The 17,337-nt window shown below is 39.9% G+C and overlaps 3 protein-coding genes across 3 annotated transcripts; all 3 read left to right on the forward strand.

Annotated features, from left to right (window-relative positions):
* The first annotated feature begins 1,867 nt into the window (after positions 1 to 1,867).
* On the forward strand, positions 1,868 to 2,818 carry LOC115457288 (olfactory receptor 1509-like). The gene has a single exon (XM_030186711.1). The coding sequence runs from the start codon at positions 1,871 to 1,873 to the stop codon at positions 2,816 to 2,818; it is 948 nt and encodes a 315-aa protein (XP_030042571.1). The 5' UTR covers positions 1,868 to 1,870.
* Positions 2,819 to 8,681: 5,863 nt separating this feature from the next.
* Positions 8,682 to 9,629, forward strand: LOC115457289 (olfactory receptor 4E2-like). Its single transcript, XM_030186713.1, has one exon. The coding sequence runs from the start codon at positions 8,682 to 8,684 to the stop codon at positions 9,627 to 9,629; it is 948 nt and encodes a 315-aa protein (XP_030042573.1).
* Positions 9,630 to 15,909: 6,280 nt separating this feature from the next.
* LOC115457290 (olfactory receptor 4E2-like) lies at positions 15,910 to 16,857 on the forward strand. The gene has a single exon (XM_030186714.1). It carries the CDS (start codon positions 15,910 to 15,912, stop codon positions 16,855 to 16,857), a length of 948 nt encoding a protein of 315 aa, XP_030042574.1.
* The last annotated feature ends 480 nt before the right edge of the window (positions 16,858 to 17,337 follow it).

A 17,337-nucleotide genomic window follows, 5' to 3' on the forward strand; every position in this document is an offset into this window, starting at 1 on the left:
ACGTGTAAAAAATGAAACTACCGCCAGGGTACACGATAGCCGGGTCATACTTCCAAATTGATGCGTATAGGTGCCTACGCACCTTACTAAAAGAACCCTTATGTGCATTAAAAATGAGTCCCATAATTATTTACAAGAAACAAGAAAAAATGTTCTTGTCCATTAACAAAAATAGCAGTGATTTATAGTATTCCTGGCATTTCCCTCATGAAGTATGTGTTGAGCCCTTCCTGTGTGTATGAATCTGACCCAGCCTTGGCAGGCCCTACACTTCCAATTATTATTTTACACAGATGAGCCTAACAATCTTCCGAAAACTACTGAAAACTAATCTGTTCAAGAAGGCATACCATGATGATCCATCCTAAACGCTAGACAACTAGACTTTACATGAACTAGACAAAACCGAACTCTTTACACTAGATTGACAACCTTCGTTGCTACAAATGAAAGTTACGCAATACGCACTACCACTTTATTTCTCATGCCAGAAATGAACTCTCTGTAGTTGATTATCTAACATTTTATAATTCATTCTATCATTCAGGAACTTCAATGCAATGCCACTTTGCATTCTACTCTACCATTTATGCGCCTTAATGCAATACCACTTGTAATTCTCTATCCGGAAATGGCGATCGCCATTACGGCATAATGTAAGCCACATTGAGCCTGCAAATTGGTGGGAAAATGTGGGATACAAATGCAACAAATAAATAAATAAATAAACTGGATATGAGTGTAAATGGCAAAGTTGTTTAACTAGCCTGCTTCTTTCGAGATCCTCCAAAGATTATATTCCCCAGAGTCCCAACTGTAGTTTAAATTCATCTCGTTTTGTCTACTGGAGCAAGGCTTCAGCCTGTAGCTGTAGCCAGAGACTTCATATTCTCCAGAATTTCTGAATTTACTATCCAGAAATACAGAAATTGTGTCATTTTCAAGGAATATGTTCGGCATTTAGAAATGAGCACAGCAAAACTCATCTCTTCAAATATACTGTAAGTTCCTCTCACTGTTTAAAATTTCTTTTTTGTTTAAGCACCTTGTTAGTTACTCGTTGTCTCTCATTACTCTCCTTGTCTCTTTCCAACTCTTTAATATATCAAATTTAAATAGAAAGAATGGGAAGGGAATTGTATTGTCAGGTCCATCACTATTTCTAGGAGTTCATCTATTGTGAGATTAAAAAAAAAGTTTCACTGATAGTTATATACAGGTAATTAAATAACCACAAACTATTATGCTGTTTGCTTATAACACCTTTTGAGAAAATGTCATCAAATGTGATATAAGAAAAAAATGATTATAGTCTGTTTTTTTTTCTTTGTATTTTTATAGGTTTTGTAATTCAAGAATTCCTTGAAAGAACTGATCAACTATGGTTGTATACAGTCGAAAGTAGAACTGTACCCAAATAGCATAGTTTACTATTCAGCCGGATACGAATAATGAAAAATATTATTCGGCCGTATATAAATGCTGAATATGAAGGGCATTGAGATTTAACATAGCAAACAATAAAAGAAGCAATGTGAAGTCAGAGATCAAGTGTTTATTTCAGTAGGATTTAGCACAGTAGAGCCCCCGGACTATTCAAATATAATCCTTAAATAGCAGGAATACAAGGCAGAACATGAAAAACAAAAATTGTCTGTCAGCTTTAACTCCTTACAACTACTTATCATTTCTGAAACACCAGGAATTTTCTCAATATTGGGGGTGCTGAAGCACCCACAAAGCTGACTCCTATGCTACCAGATATATGCAGCACTGTACAAACACATATAAAAGAGATCTGAACGTACAACATCTGCCTTAATTAATGTATTCTTGTGTCTCTGTTCCTGCAGTTGATGAAGTGGAAGGAATGGCCGTCAGCAATGAAACCAGGGTCACAGAATTCATCCTCCTCGGACTTTACAGCGATCCAGACTTACAGATAATATTCTTTCTGCTCTTTCTAGTGATGTACCTGCTCGCCATAGCTGGGAATCTTCTCATTCTGATCACCATCTATGTGGACTCTCAGCTGCACTGCCCGATGTACTTTTTCCTCTGCAATCTGTCTTTCCTAGATTTGTCCTTTTCCACAGTCACTGCCCCCAAATACCTTATTAACTTTCTCACGCAGAGCAGAACCATCTTTTTCAGTAACTGCATGGCCCAAATGTTTTTTATACATTTCATTGGGGGCGTAGAATGCTTCCACCTGACCCTGATGGCTTATGACCGCTATGTTGCCATCTGCCATCCTTTGCGTTATAACACAATCATGAGCAGACAAGCTTGTGTGCTGCTGGTGGTTTCTACGTGGGTAGGTGGTTTCATTCATGCCCTGGCCCAGGCATTTCCGACAATCCAGCTGCCTTTCTGTGGTCCTAATGAAGTAAATCATTTCTTTTGTGACACCCACCCCTTATCTTTGTTGGCTTGCTCTAGTACCTCTATCAGTGAAACGGCAGATATGATCAACAGCGGAACCTTAGCCCTTAGTTGTTTCTTGGTGGTGTTCATATCTTACGCCTACATCATCTCCACTATCTTAAAGATTCGCTCATCTGAGGGAAGGCGGAAAGCTTTCTCTACCTGTGCCTCCCACCTCATGGTGGTCACTTTGTTTTATGGACCCTGCGTCTTCATCTACATGAGACCCTCGGTGACATTTGCAGCTGACAAACTGATCTCCGTTTTTTACACCATCATGACCCCTTGGCTAAACCCCTTCATTTATACTCTCAGAAACGAGAAGGTGAGAAAAGCCATGAAGAAGTTGGGAGGTAGGAAAGTGTCTTTTCTGGGGACATATAAAAGCTGATTGATTTCCTGTCTATCTAAAGAAAGAGACTACCTTGTAAGCCATCTGTTTCCATTGACTGATGTTTGCTCTTTAATCTACTTCATAACATTCTGATTATTTTTGTCTTGATTAATTTTTAAAGGATTTTCTTTGTATGATAAAGCTGAATGAATTATGTTCATTCTTAGCCAAAATTAGAGCTACGTCTCTTGTGCATTCACTGGGCAATCCAAGAACCTTTATGTAAATATGTGTTCATTTAACTTGCACTGTTTTGTTAATTTTTTTATTCAGATTCTGTATGACTAATAAAACATTAGTTATTATGTGTTAACCTTTGTTTGTAAGAGCAGTTTCACTGTGGGACAAATGTTTGGTGATCCTAGTTTGATATTTTAGTGCACACTAATAGAAATTGTTTTGAATTATGTTCGATTTTCCCCGGCAATACTTAAAGAATTTGACTGTTATTTTAGATGAATTAATAGTGCAAATATTATTTTTATTGTAGAGCACTAAAATGTTTTGTGCAAAGATTAAAGCATTATACCTCAGTAATGAAAACATCTGTTTGTTTCTTCTCTCTGCAGATCTGAATCTTTATTTCTGTGTCTGTGCCTCCATCAAAAATGAGAAAGAGTTTTACTTTTTAAATGCAACTAATAGTCTGAGAGGTGGTCATTTTTATGTTAGGAGATCAAGGACAATAACTTTCTGCAGGGTATAAAGCAAACCCCTCCCTCCACCTTACGCATATCTGTTTTCTGGAGCTACGTCGGCTTCCGTTGCAGGCACAAATCCTTTTTAAATCCTGTTGTCTCATGCTTAAGATTTGGTATGGACTTGATATCTGAACTAGCGATACCTTGGGTATCTCATTCAATGAAGGTTGTTTTTTTTTTTGGCTCATTATTTATTTATTACATTTGTACCCCGCGCATTCCCACACACTGCAGGCTCAATGCGGCTTACATAGTACATTACAATTACAATCACAAAGTTTTTAAAGAGAATATTATGAACGGTAGTAAATGTAGTGAGAGTGGGGTTTTGAGGAATAAGTGCATTGAGCGTGTCAGGGCAAACAGGGTAGGAAAAGCAAAAGGAGAAGGGAATTGGGAGGGGTGAAGAGATGGAGGACGGAGAGGAAAGATAAAGGGCAGAGGATGGAAAGGAAAAGATAAGGGAAGAAGAGATTGAGAAATATAGTCAAGGTGTAAAAAAAATCATGGACCGAAGTTAGGAGGAAGAGTTTAAAGTTAAGTAGAGTACCTTACGTACATTTCGGTTAGCCCTACTTTTAAGGGAGTAAGATTCAAAAACATTTTGCAGAGTCCTTCTCCATATCAGTGTGGAATAAATTATTCTTTGTTTTGGAGGGATTTGAAAACTTTTAGATGCTTAATTGTTTGCGCTGATTTCTTTTTTGGCTTCTGTGATAAATTTATCCAAGTAATAAATCTTAATTGTAAGCTGCTTTGGACCGGATTGGAACTAAGCAGGTTAAAGTGTCATTTTAGACTAGATTAGATGTGTCAAATGACAAAAAAGAAGAAAAAAAAAGTAGATGTATGGTAAATATTGAAACAAAATGCAGTTTTAGTTGTACCAGGGCTTTTTTTGAGGGGGTACTTGGGGGTACAGAGTACCGGCATCTTTTCCATTGTCTGCTAAAATTGACCCATGGACGCCAAGTTTTAAACTTCCAAAAAATGTTAATTATCCAGCTTATTTTCGAAAGACATCGCCAGCCATCTTCTGACACAAATCGGGAGATGGCCGGCCATCTCCTGAACCTGGCCAAATCGGTATAATGGAAAAGCAATTTTGGCCGGCTCCAACTGCTTCCCATCGCAGAGCTGGCCAAAGTTAAAGGGGGCGTTTCGGAAGGGTATGGAAGGTGGGATGGGGGCCTGGTTATGAGATGGCTGGCTTCGGCCAATAATGAAAAAAAGATGGCCGGCTCAGACGAGCATTTTGCCGGCTTCACTTGGTCCATTTATTTTTAGGACCAAGCCTCTAAAAAGTGCCCCAATTGACCAGATGACCACCAGAGGGAATTGGGGATCACCTCCCCTTGCTCCCCCAGTGGTCACCAACCCCCTCCCACCCAAAAAAATTAAAAAAAAATTTTTTTGCCAGCCTCAAATACTACTACTACTTAACATCATACCCAGCTCCCTGACAGCAGTATGCAGGTCCCTGGAGCAGTTTTTTGTGGGTGCAGTGCACTTCAGGCAGGTGGACCCAGGCCCATCCCCCCCTACCTGTTACACTTGTGGTGGTAAATTGGAGCCCTCCAAACTATCCCCCAAAACCCCTTGTACCCACATGTAGTTGCCCCCCTTCACCTCTTAGGGCTACGGTAGTGCTGTAGAGTTGTGGAGAGTGGGTTTTAGGGGGGATTTGGAGGGGCTCATCACCCAAGGTAAGGGAGCTATGCACCTGGGAGCAATTTGTGAAGTCCACTGCAGTGCCCCCTAGGGTGCCCGGTTGGTGTCCTGGCATGTGAGGGGGACCGGTGCACTACAAATGCTGGCTCCTCCCACGATCAAATGCCTTGGATTTGGCCGGGTTTCAGATGGCCGGCATCAGTTTCCATTATCGGTGAAAACCGATACCAGCCATCTCAAACCTGGCCATCTCTGACATTTGGCCGGCCCCAACCGTATTATCGAAACAAAAGATGGTCGGCCATCTTTTTTCATAATACAGTCGGGGACAGCTCTTTACGGTGCTGGCCATATAGATGGCCGGCGCCGTTCAGTTATGCCCCTCCACAGTGTCAAAATCAAGGGCCCTGTTTACTGAGTTGCACTAAGGATGTACTAGTGTTTTTCGCACATGCTAAATGCTAAAGACACCCATATATTCCTAGAGTGTCTTAGAAAACAGGACCCCAAATCTTCAGTGTATCCTCGAAAATGAAAGCCAAATCCCAATTGTGAGATCAACAACATGAAGAAGCATAGAAAGTACTAATCTAATCAATTCTATATGCTCAAAGACCCATCTCCAGAAGTCTGTTCAAGCTGTAGAGACAATATTTTAAGTAAATAGTTGGTCCTAACAGGAACTGCTTTGATCTCTGATGCAGTTGCCATAGTGGATATATTTGTATCATGCTGCAAACAAACCTTAATCAGGACATGGAATAAATACTTCCCTGAGGGAGGTCCTTTGGAAGACTCAAAGAACTTGTTGGACCCTCATAAATGAAATCTTGATATTGCTTCAACCCCCTGGATGGCAGGAGTGTGGATGACAGACTGCTGTGTACCTGGGAAGGAGGGATGGGATGCAATGTAATGTTTGGGAGTAGGGCCACAGAGTGGCGGAAAAAGGGTAGGAATGGATAGATGGCCAAACCCCTGCCTATGGAAGTTTTAGAGTCACATCTAGTAAAAATAAAATCAATGAATCTATCTAACTTGTAAATAAAATCTATCAACAGGTATAGACATCTATCTATATACAAAAATCAATCTATCTATCTATCTATGTGATCTGGTGATGATAAGGAATAGAGTTTGGCTTATAATGCTGACATGCTATGAACAATAATGTCTCTGAGGTGTGTGGGAGTCCTCAACCAGTGTTCCTACCATGGAGGCTGGTACATCAATATGTCAGTTTCAATTGCGACAAGCAAGCAAGTTCTGTAGGACTTCCTGGGGTCCTACCTGCCCCCTTGTGATTGAAACCACAACATTGCTGCACAGGCCACAACAGTAGAAGCACAGGCCGAGTATTCTGGTGTACCCTCAAGGGAACGTTGATTACGAATTATTAAATTCCATGCTCTTGAAAAAAAATAGATATGCTTTGCATTTTAATAATAAAAATATCAATTAGAAAATGACTTTGTGTCCATTTTTCCTGTATCATTGATCCACATATACTCTATAAATTCCAAACTATTGTTTTTCCAAGATGTAGTGCTGAATATGGAAATGACAGTTGATTAACCACCTGTTTCTCTTCAAATCCTCCAATGATTAAATTCACAAGAGCCCCGATTACACTTTAAGTTCATCATTGTCTGCCTACTGGAGTGAACCGCAGCTTGTAGGTGTTGGCAGAGCTAGTGAGACAGATACTTCTGAATTTATTGTGTTTAAAAATAAACTTGGTGGTAATTTTCAGGAATATGTTTGGTACTCAGGAATGAGGGCTACGTATTCTACGTATCTACGTCTATTTACATTTGACATTATTGTTTACACACCTCGCAAATTTCTGCCTTTTAACCTAAATGTTAATATGTCATTTTGTACAATGTACCTCACTTCCAGGATAAAGCTGGGAATCATCCAAAGATTGTCTATTTTTGTGCGGAGTAAAAATATATTATGATCCCTAAACTAGCAGAAGGCATCTCTACCCATTTCAGTATACATTCATCTCCTCTCTTTATCACCTTGTTTCTACTTGTCTCACCTCATTTGCTGTGTCTATAGTCTCTTTCCTTAATGTATGGAAGGAGAGTAATCATTGCGAAACAAAGATTGAAATATCATCACGTTTAAATAGCAAAACCGAGAAGGCACTTGCTAGATTGGAATTGTATTGCTGTTACCATCACCGCTTAAATATATAAATCATTAAATAACGTCTTAAGAGAACTAACCAGTGGGTATCACACGGTGAGTAGTTTTCATATGGGAAAAGCACTGATCTGAGGGTTTTGACTGATCTTGATACATAGGATTGAGATGGATTTTTTTAAAACGAGCTGATCATTTGACTATAGATGGGCAGATCTTTATTCACAATCTTCTGGATCACCAGGTAGAACTTGCTGTGAATCAATGAGCTATATAATGGATTGAGCAAACCCTTTGTATCAACCCGTGAATCTACATTTTCAAGGGGAATTTAAAAATGGAGAAAGTATCTTAAGAGAGGGACCATAATCCAACACTTGGATGCTGGTCTCTAGAAGGTTACTGAGGTATAACTGTGAGATATAGCTAAGAATCAGGGGCAGGTTTGCAATGGGGGGGGGGGGGGGGGGTCGTTGAGTGTGTCTGCAAGCCTAAGTCCTTACAACCTTCCAGAAGTTATTGAAGACGCACCTGTTCGAAGAGACTTACAATAAAAATCCTCCTTAATGACTTGAGTCCAGTCTACATCTAAACCAACTAATACTGATCCCTTCTAATTTGATTATGTTAATCACATTATCACTATTGGTCATTATATCTTACCTGTTTTATTTTGTGCTATGTAAATAATTCTACTGACCTATCTACCTAATTTCTTACACAGTAATATGTTAAATTAGACCTTGTTTATGATTATACCTTTTGCAACATAGTGTAAGCCACTTTGAGCCTGCAAATAGGTGGGAAAATGTGGGATACAAATGCAGCAAATATATATATATATATATATATATATATATATATATATATATATATATAATTTCTAAAACATTGCCAGGTGTATTCAGCACTGTGCAGACACATTTAATAGAGGCAGTCCCTGCTCGACAGGGCTTACAGTTAGTTGACAGAAACATATATAACAAAGAGATTCCAAGAAAATATATTATAGGGAAGTGGTCAAGATGCAGAAGTAACTTCGAAAGAGTGCCTTTTTAGTATGGATTTGAGAAGGACTAGTGGACAGAGCATAGCACAGCAACTCAGGAAGTCCTTATAAAAAAATTAGGGCCCTGCTTACAAAGGTGCGCTAGTGTTTTTAGAACAGGCTAACCGTGTAGACGCCCATAGGAATATAATGGGCGTCTACACGGTTAACGTGTGCTAATTTTTAAACAGGGTCCTTAATGTTCTCTAAGCATCTGTCTCGTTTTATGCATACTTTCTATTATCTCTTTGTTTCTGTTCCCCTACAGTTGATAAAAGTGGAAGGAATGGCAGTCAGCAATGAAACCAGAGTCACAGAATTCATCCTCCTAGGACTATCTAGTGATCCAGACTTACAGATTGTCTTCTTTGTGCAGTTTTTAGTGATGTACCTGCTCGCCATAACTGGGAATCTTCTCATTATAATAGCCATATACGTGGATTCTCAACTGCACATTCCCATGTACTTCCTCCTTAGCAACCTGTCTTTCATAGATTTGTCCTTTGCCACAGTCACTGTCCCCAAATTCCTTGTTAACTTTCTCGAGCAAAGCAGAACCATCAATTTCAGTGACTGCATTGCTCAAGTGTTTTTCATACATTTATTGGGAGGCACGGAATGCTTTCAGCTGGGCCTGATGGCTTATGATCGCTACGTTGCCATCTGCAATCCTTTGCGCTATACCACAATCATGAACAGACGAGCCTGTCTCCTGTTGGTGGTTTCTATATGGACGGCAGGTTTCGTTCACGCTTTTACACAGGTATTTCCATCAACGTTGCTGACTTTCTGCGGTCCTAATGAGATAGATCATTTCTTTTGTGACGTTCTTCCTTTGTCTTTTTTGGCTTGCTCTAGTACCTTTGTCACCGATACCTTGGCTATGATCAACAGTGGACTTATTGCCCTCAGTTGTTTCTTGGTGGTGTCAATTTCTTATGCATATATCATCTCCAGCGTCTTAAAAATTCGCTCCGCTGAGGGAAGACAAAAAACCTTTTCAACCTGTGCCTCCCACATCCTGGTGGTCACCTTGTTTTTCGGCCCCTCTGTCTTCATTTACTTGAGACCCTCAGTGACATTTTCAGGTGACAAAATGGTCGCCGTTTTTTATGCTATTGTGACCCCCGTGTTAAACCCCTGCATTTATACTCTCAGAAACAAGAAGGTGAAAAGGGCAATGAAAAAGCTGGGAAGTAGGAACGTATCTTTTCTCAAGAAGCAAATAAAATGATTTCCTGCCTATTTAATGAAAGACACCATTTTGTAAACCATCTGCTCTCACTGAATGACGTATGCTGTTTAATCTACTATGTGCAATTCTGATTATTTTTCCCTTGGTTAAATTTTTACATGTAATTTCATTGAGAGGTATATAGTAAATCTGATTGAATTAATGCTGTTTTTAGTGAATATTGGGTGGGATAATCTCTTGTCACATCTATCATGAAATGAGATTGAAGGGGGGCAGACTCAAAAAAGATGTCAGAAAGTATTTTTTCACGGAGAGGGTAGTGGATGTTTGGAATGCCCTCCCGCGGGAGGTGGTGGAGATGAAAACGGTAACGGAATTCAAACATGCGTGGGATATGCATAAAGGAATCCTATGCAGTAGGAATGGATCCTCAGAAAGTTAGCCGAAATTGGGTGGCGGAGCAGGTGGGGGAAGAGAGGTTGGTAGTTGGGAGGCGAGGATAGTGGAGGGCAGACTTATACGGTCTGTGCCACAGCCGGAGATGGAAGGCGGGACTGGTGGTTGGGAGGCGGGAAATACTGCTGGGCAGACTTGTACGGTCTGTGCCCTGAAAAAGGCAGGTACAAATCAAGGTAAGGTATACACATACGAGTTTATCTTGCTGGGCAGACTGGATGGACCATGCAGGTCTTTTTCTGCCGTCATCTACTATGTTACTATCCTGGAATCCAAGAACCATGATTTTTGTAAATATATGTTCATTAAACTTGTATGTTTCTTTTATAAATTATTGAGATTCAACAACAGCTTTAGTCTAAGACATTTTGGGGCTCATTTTCAAAGCAATTAGAAACCTATAGAACTTTGGAAGGCTAAGTGCTTTTATGTAACTTTGTAAGTCTGCTTTGAAAATATGCCTGAATTTATATATCTATTAAGTAAATAAATGTTTGCTATTATACGTTATTTTTTCTTATTTGTTGAGATACTCACATATGTGATGCTTTACAGTGTTAATGTGATATCGTCATTTTGGTATGGTAACCATTACGCAAATGTTTCTTGAATGGTTTGGGGGGTCAAATCTACTGCAGTATATTAAAATGCCCCTAAGTCTCTTAACAATTTGGTCTTCCTCTGGATCAACATAAATATTTTCTACCAAGGTGCTTTGAAGTGGACTGAATTGGGATTGATATCATATTTGCTATTGGCAATATTAGTCTAAAAACATCTTAAGATTATGGAAACTAATACACCGTATTTATGTTTTACTTATCACACCCAGAGGGAAAGGATTCTTCAAGGTTTCTACTGCTTTGAACAATAAACAGATTGGAGTTTTTGAACATTCGATAGCAATCTTTATATCTTTAGTTGAGATAGTACAGACCATTCTTCATGCTCAGATTTCAGATCGAATTACTTTCCTTTATCAAATGGGAGCTCAAAGTAAACTACAGTCAGGTGTACAAATTATTATTTCCGTGCCCAATAGGGCTTATGATGTAAGTTGCAACTGAGACATTGGAGAGTAAAATGACTTGTACCCCAGTGGGAGAAGCAGGATTTGAACTCTGAATTTTCTGGCTTTCATTACACTGCTTTAGCTACAATATTACTTCTTCATTTCTAATCCATTCCCTGATATAATCAAATATTCCAAAGACAGGATTTCTATGATTCTACCTATCCAGAACAAAACTCTTCCCTTGTGGATTTCAGCTGCTTCTCTTTAGACCAGTTGTTGTGTATTACGGTGATCTGAGATCCCAGTAGCACTTGCTAGAAACAATTTAGGGAATTGTAAAAGGAACACACATTCAACCATCTGCATGTTTACCTAGGTACAGCCCCACCCCTCTATAGTGGTTGATTAATGATGTAGTATATGGAAGGGAAATATGAGAATGTAAGAATACCAGACAACGAAACTCATACCAGAACTGGACAAAACCGAACTCTCTATACTTGACTACTTCAGTTACTATGTCACGAATGGACTTTAACGCAATACCACTTTATTTCTCATTCCAAATATGAATTCTCTACACTTGACTGCTTAATCTACTCTGTCACTTACGAACTTTAATGCAATACCACTTTGTATTTCTCATTCCGGAAATGGCGATTGCCATTACGGAATAACGTAAGCCACGTTGAGCCTGAAAATAGGTGGGAAAATGTGGGCTACAAATGCAACAAATAAATAAATAAATAGTCATACTGGGCCAGATCAATGGTCCATCCAGCCCAGTATCCTGTTTCCAACAGTGGCCAATCCAGGTCACAAGTATGTGACAGAATCCCAAATAGTAGCAAGATTCCCAGGGTAAGCGGTGGCTTCCCCATGCCAATGGGTGTAGTTTGCCTTTTAGTTGGACAAAGGGCTACATTTAATATTCGAGAGTCCAGCTTTCATCAAAGTGTCAGGCTTTGTATAAGCTCAATTTGGCAGATGACTCCTTAAGTAAATAGATATAGATTAGATTGATCCGCTTTCTGAAGAACTGAGAACGTTCAATCTGTTAAGTAGGAGGTAAACCAATCTCGGTCCATCCTAGACATCCCAATGGATTTTAGTCTACATCGTAAAGGTTGATGATTGAGGGTATTATACACATTTTCCTGCTTTATATATTAGATACTTCATGATTTAGCTCCATCTTACCTTTTGGACCATATGGTCTTTATGCAAAAAAACTAGATCTATGAGAACACGCCCTTTTTGACAATGCACATTAAAATGTATAAAGACCACATTACTGAATACGCTTAGCAAGTAGTGCATGTAAATTCTAATTACTACTAATTGGTGCTGATAATTGCTTAAGTGGCAATTATCAGTGCTGATTGTCTTGTTAACTAATTAAGTTGTGTGAGGAAATACAGAATACAACTGTATTTCCACATGTAACCAAAGCTGCGCTATATAGAATCCAGGAGACAGTGGTTAAGAAGTACAATTTTCCACAAAGATACCGATACTGTTCCTAATGGGCTCACAACCTAAGTAGAATATATTCTACCTGGGGCAGCTGAGGGCTAATTGAATCGCCCAAGGTCACTCGGAGCTACAGATGGAAGGTACTACAGGCTAGTGGACCCTGGGAGAACCACCCAGACCCAAATGAACAGAGAACATTGGATAAGACTGCTTTAAGGGCTTCTTTGATCAAACTGCAGCAGTGGCGTAGCTAGGTGGGGCCAAGGGGGCCTGGGCCCCCTAATTTCATCCGGGCCCCTGGTTTTTCTGGTGAGGGTTCCCAACCCCCAGCAGCTGAAGCCTTTTTCAGCGCCAGTCTCCGGCGCCACCACGTTCGCTGCCCTGCTCTTTCTTCCTCCTGACATCCTGCACGTTCCCTTAAGTAAGTGAAACTGAGCATACTCAGTTTCACTTAAAGGGGCATGCACAGGACATCAGGAGGAAGAAAGAGCAGGACAGCGAACGTGGTGGCGCCGGAGACTGGCGTTGAAGAAGGCTTCAGCTGCTGGGGGTTGGGGACCCCCGTCAGCAAAGGTATTTGCTGCTGTGGGGTGCAGCGGGGGAGTGGTGAGGTGGTGGGGTGTGAGGTGGCCGGGCGGCAGACTAAAATGTGCCCCCCCCCCCCACCGTGAAGCCTGGCTATGCCCCTGAACTGCAGTAGCGGTCCCCAGTGCAGTAATGCCAACAAAGCCCATTCCCTTTGAATGGGCTTCGTCGACATTGCAGAGCGGGAACCTCTAACACGGTTTGATAAAAGAGGATCTAAGTGAATAAAGGAAGGGAGGGAATTCCAAAGTAAGGGAACTAGCCAGAAAAATGCAAGAGTATGAGTGGAGACGTGCCGAGCTTCTGTCACAGAAGGGATTTGAAGACGGTTGCTTTTGAGGGAGCAGAGAACTCTAGATGGACTGTGGAAGTTTTACAGTCACATCTAGTAAAAATAAAATCAATGACTCTATCTAACTTGTAAATAAAATCTATCAACAGGTATAGACATCTATCTATATATAAAAATCTAGCTACATATCTATCTTCATGATCTGTTGATGATTTGTTAAATTTGTATCCCACATTTTCCCACCTATTTGCAGGCTCAATGTGGCTTACATAGTACCATAGAGGCAATCGCCAATACTGGTATGAACGGCTTTTAAGATGGAGTTCCATCATTTGGATCCGGCCATGCATATGGTTTGTAGGTCAGGTTTCTACAGCTTGGTAGGTGGAGAAGTAGCTTCTGGATTCAGGGGTTTCACTTCTTGGTGATAGTTTTATCAGTTCTAATATGTATTCTGGGGACATTCCGAATAATGTTTTGAAAACGATGGTACCGATTCTAAAGAACAGTCTAGCTTTGATTGGGAACCATAAAGAATAGAGTTTGGTTTATAATGCTGACATGCTATGAACAATAATGTCTCTGAGGTGTGTGGGAGTCCTCAACCAGTGTTCCTACCATGGAGGCTGGTACATCAATATGTCAGTTTCAATTGCGACAAGCAAGCAAGTTCTGTAGGACTTCCTGGGGTCCTACCTGCCCCCTTGTGATTGAAACCACAACATTGCTGCACAGGCCACAACAGTAGAAGCACAGGCAGAGTATTCTGGTGTACCCTCAAGGGAACGTTGATTACGAATGATTAAATTCCATGCTCTTGAAAAAAAAATAGATATGCTTTGCTTTTAATAATAAAAATATCAATTAGAAAATGACTTTGTGTCCAATTTTCCTGTATCATTGATCCACATATACTCTATAAATTGCAAACTATTGTTTTTCCAAGATGACAGTTGATTAACCACCTGTTTCTCTTCAAATCCTCCAAAGATTAAATTCACAAGAGCCCCGTTTACACTTTAAGTTCATCATTGTCTGCCTACTGGAGTGAACCGCAGTCTGTAGGTGTTGGCAGAGCTAGTGAGACAGATACTTCTGAATTTATTGTGTTTAAAAATAAACTTGGTGGTAATTTTCAGGAATATGTTTGGTACTCAGGAATGAGGGCTACGTATTCTACGTATCTACGTCTATTTACATTTGACATTATTGTTTACACACCTCGCAAATTTCAGCCTTTTAACCTAATTGTTAATATGTCATTTTGTACAATGTACCTCACTTCCAGGATAAAGCTGGGACTCAACCAAAGATTGTCTATTTTTGTGCGGAGTAAAAATATATTATGATCCCTAAACTAGCAGAAGGCATCTCTACCCATTTCAGTATAAATTCATCTTCTGTCTTTATCACCCTGTTTCTACTTGTCTCACCTCATTTGCTGTGTCTATAGTCTCTTTCCTTAATGTATGGAAGGAGAGTAATCATTATGAAACAAAGATTGAAAGATCATCACGTTTAAATAGCAAAACCGAGAAGGCACTTGCTAGATTGGAATTGTATTGCTGCTACTATCATCGCTTAAATATATAAATCATTAAATAACGTCTTAAGAGAACTAACCAGTGGTTATCACACGGTGAGTAGTTTTCATATGGGAAAAGCACTGATCTGAGGGTTTTGACTGATCTTGATACATAGGATTGAGATGGATTTTTTAAAAAGAGCTGTTCATTTGACTGTAGATGGGCAGATCTTTATTCACAATCTTCTGGATCACCAGGTAGAACTTGCTGTGAATCAATGAGCTATATAATGGATTGAGCAAACCCTTTGTATCAACCCGTGAATCTACATTTTCAAGGGGAATTTAAAAATGGAGAAAGTATCTTAAGAGAGGGACCATAATCCAACACTTGGATGCTGGTCTCTAGAGGGTTACTGAGGTATAACTCTGAGATATAACTAAGAATCAGGGGCAGGTTTGCACTAGGGGGGTGTTGAGTGTGTCTGGAAGCTTACGTCCTTACTGTACATATTTCTAAAACATTGCCAGGTGTATTCAGCACTGTACAGACACAGTTAATAGAGACAGTCCCTGCTCAACAGAGCTTACAATTAGTGAACAGAAACATATATAACAAAGAAGAGATTCCAAGAAAATATATTATAGGGAAGTGGTCACCATGCAAACATAACTTCAAAATAGTGCCTTTTTAGTCTGGTTTTGAAATGGACTAGTGGACAGAGCATAGCACAGCAACTCAGGAAGTCCTTATAAAAAAATTAGGGCCCTGCTTACAAAGATGAGCTAGTGTTTTTAGAATACGCTAACCACGTAGACGCCCATAGGAATATAATGGGCGTCTACACGGTTAACGTGTGCTAATTTTTAAACAGGCTCCTTAATGTTCTCTAAGCATCTGTCTCGTTTTATGCATACTTTCTATTATCTCTTTGTTTCTGTTCCCCTACAGTTGATAAAAGTGGAAGGAATGGCAGTCAGCAACGAAACCAGAGTCACAGAATTCATCCTCCTAGGACTATCTAGTGATCCAGACTTACAGATTGTCTTCTTTGTGCAGTTTTTAGTGATGTACCTGCTCGCCGTAGCAGGGAATCTTCTCATTATAATAGCCATATATGTGGATTCTCAACTGCACACTCCCATGTACTTCCTCCTTAGCAACCTGTCTTTCATAGACTTATCTTTTGCCACAGTCACTGTCCCCAAATTCCTTGTTAACGTTCTCAAGGAAAGAAAAACCATCAATTTCAGTGACTGCATTGCTCAAGTGTTTTTCTTGCATTTATTGGGGGGCACAGAATGCTTTCACCTGAGCCTGATGGCTTATGATCGCTACGTTGCCATTTGCAATCCTTTGCGCTATACCACAATCATGAACAGACGAGCCTGTCTCCTGTTGGTGGTTTCTATATGGGCAGCAGGTTTCGTTCATGCTTTTGCACAGGTATTTCCATCAACGCTGCTGACTTTCTGCGGTCCTAATGAGATAGATCATTTCTTTTGTGACGTTCTTCCTTTGTCTTTTTTGGCTTGCTCTAGTACCTTTGTCACCGATACCTTGGCTATGATCAACAGTGGACTCATTGCCCTCAGTTGTTTCTTGGTGGTGTCGATTTCTTATGCATATATCATCTCCAGCGTCTTAAAAATTCGCTCCGCTGAGGGAAGACAAAAAACCTTCTCAACCTGTGCCTCCCATATCCTGGTGGTCACCTTGTTTTTCGGCCCCTCTGTCTTCATTTACTTGAGACCCTCAGTGACATTTTCAGGTGACAAAATGGTCGCCGTTTTTTATGCTATTGTGACCCCCGTGTTAAACCCCTGCATTTATACTCTCAGAAACAAGAAGGTGAAAAGGGCAATGAAAAAGCTGGGAAGTAGGAACATATCTTTTCTCAAGAAGCAAATAAAATGATTTCCTGCCTATTTAATGAAAGACACCATTTTGTAAACCATCTGCTCTCACTGAATGACGTATGCTGTTTAATCTACTATGTGCAATTCTGATTATTTTTCCCTTGGTTAAATTTTTACATGTAATTTCATTGAGAGGTATATAGTAAATCTGATTGAATTATGCTGTTTTTAGTGAATATTGGGTGCTACAATCTCTTGTCACATCTATCCTGTAATCCAAGAACCCTGATTTATGTTCATTAAACTTGTATGTTTCTTTTATAAATTATTGAGATTCAACAACAGCTTAAGTCTAAGACATTTTGGGTCTCATTTTCAAAGCACAGATTTTCAAAGTTTCATACGTTCCCATGGGGCTCATTTTCAAAGCACTTAGCCTTCCAAAGTTCCATAGAAACCTATGGAACTTTGGAAGGCTAAGTGCTTTTATGTAACTTTGTAAGTCTGCTTTGAAAATATGCCTGAATTTATATATCGA

This window comes from Microcaecilia unicolor, chromosome 14 (genome assembly GCF_901765095.1).
Source record: "Microcaecilia unicolor chromosome 14, aMicUni1.1, whole genome shotgun sequence".
In the NCBI taxonomy this organism is placed as follows: Eukaryota; Metazoa; Chordata; class Amphibia; order Gymnophiona; family Siphonopidae; genus Microcaecilia; species Microcaecilia unicolor.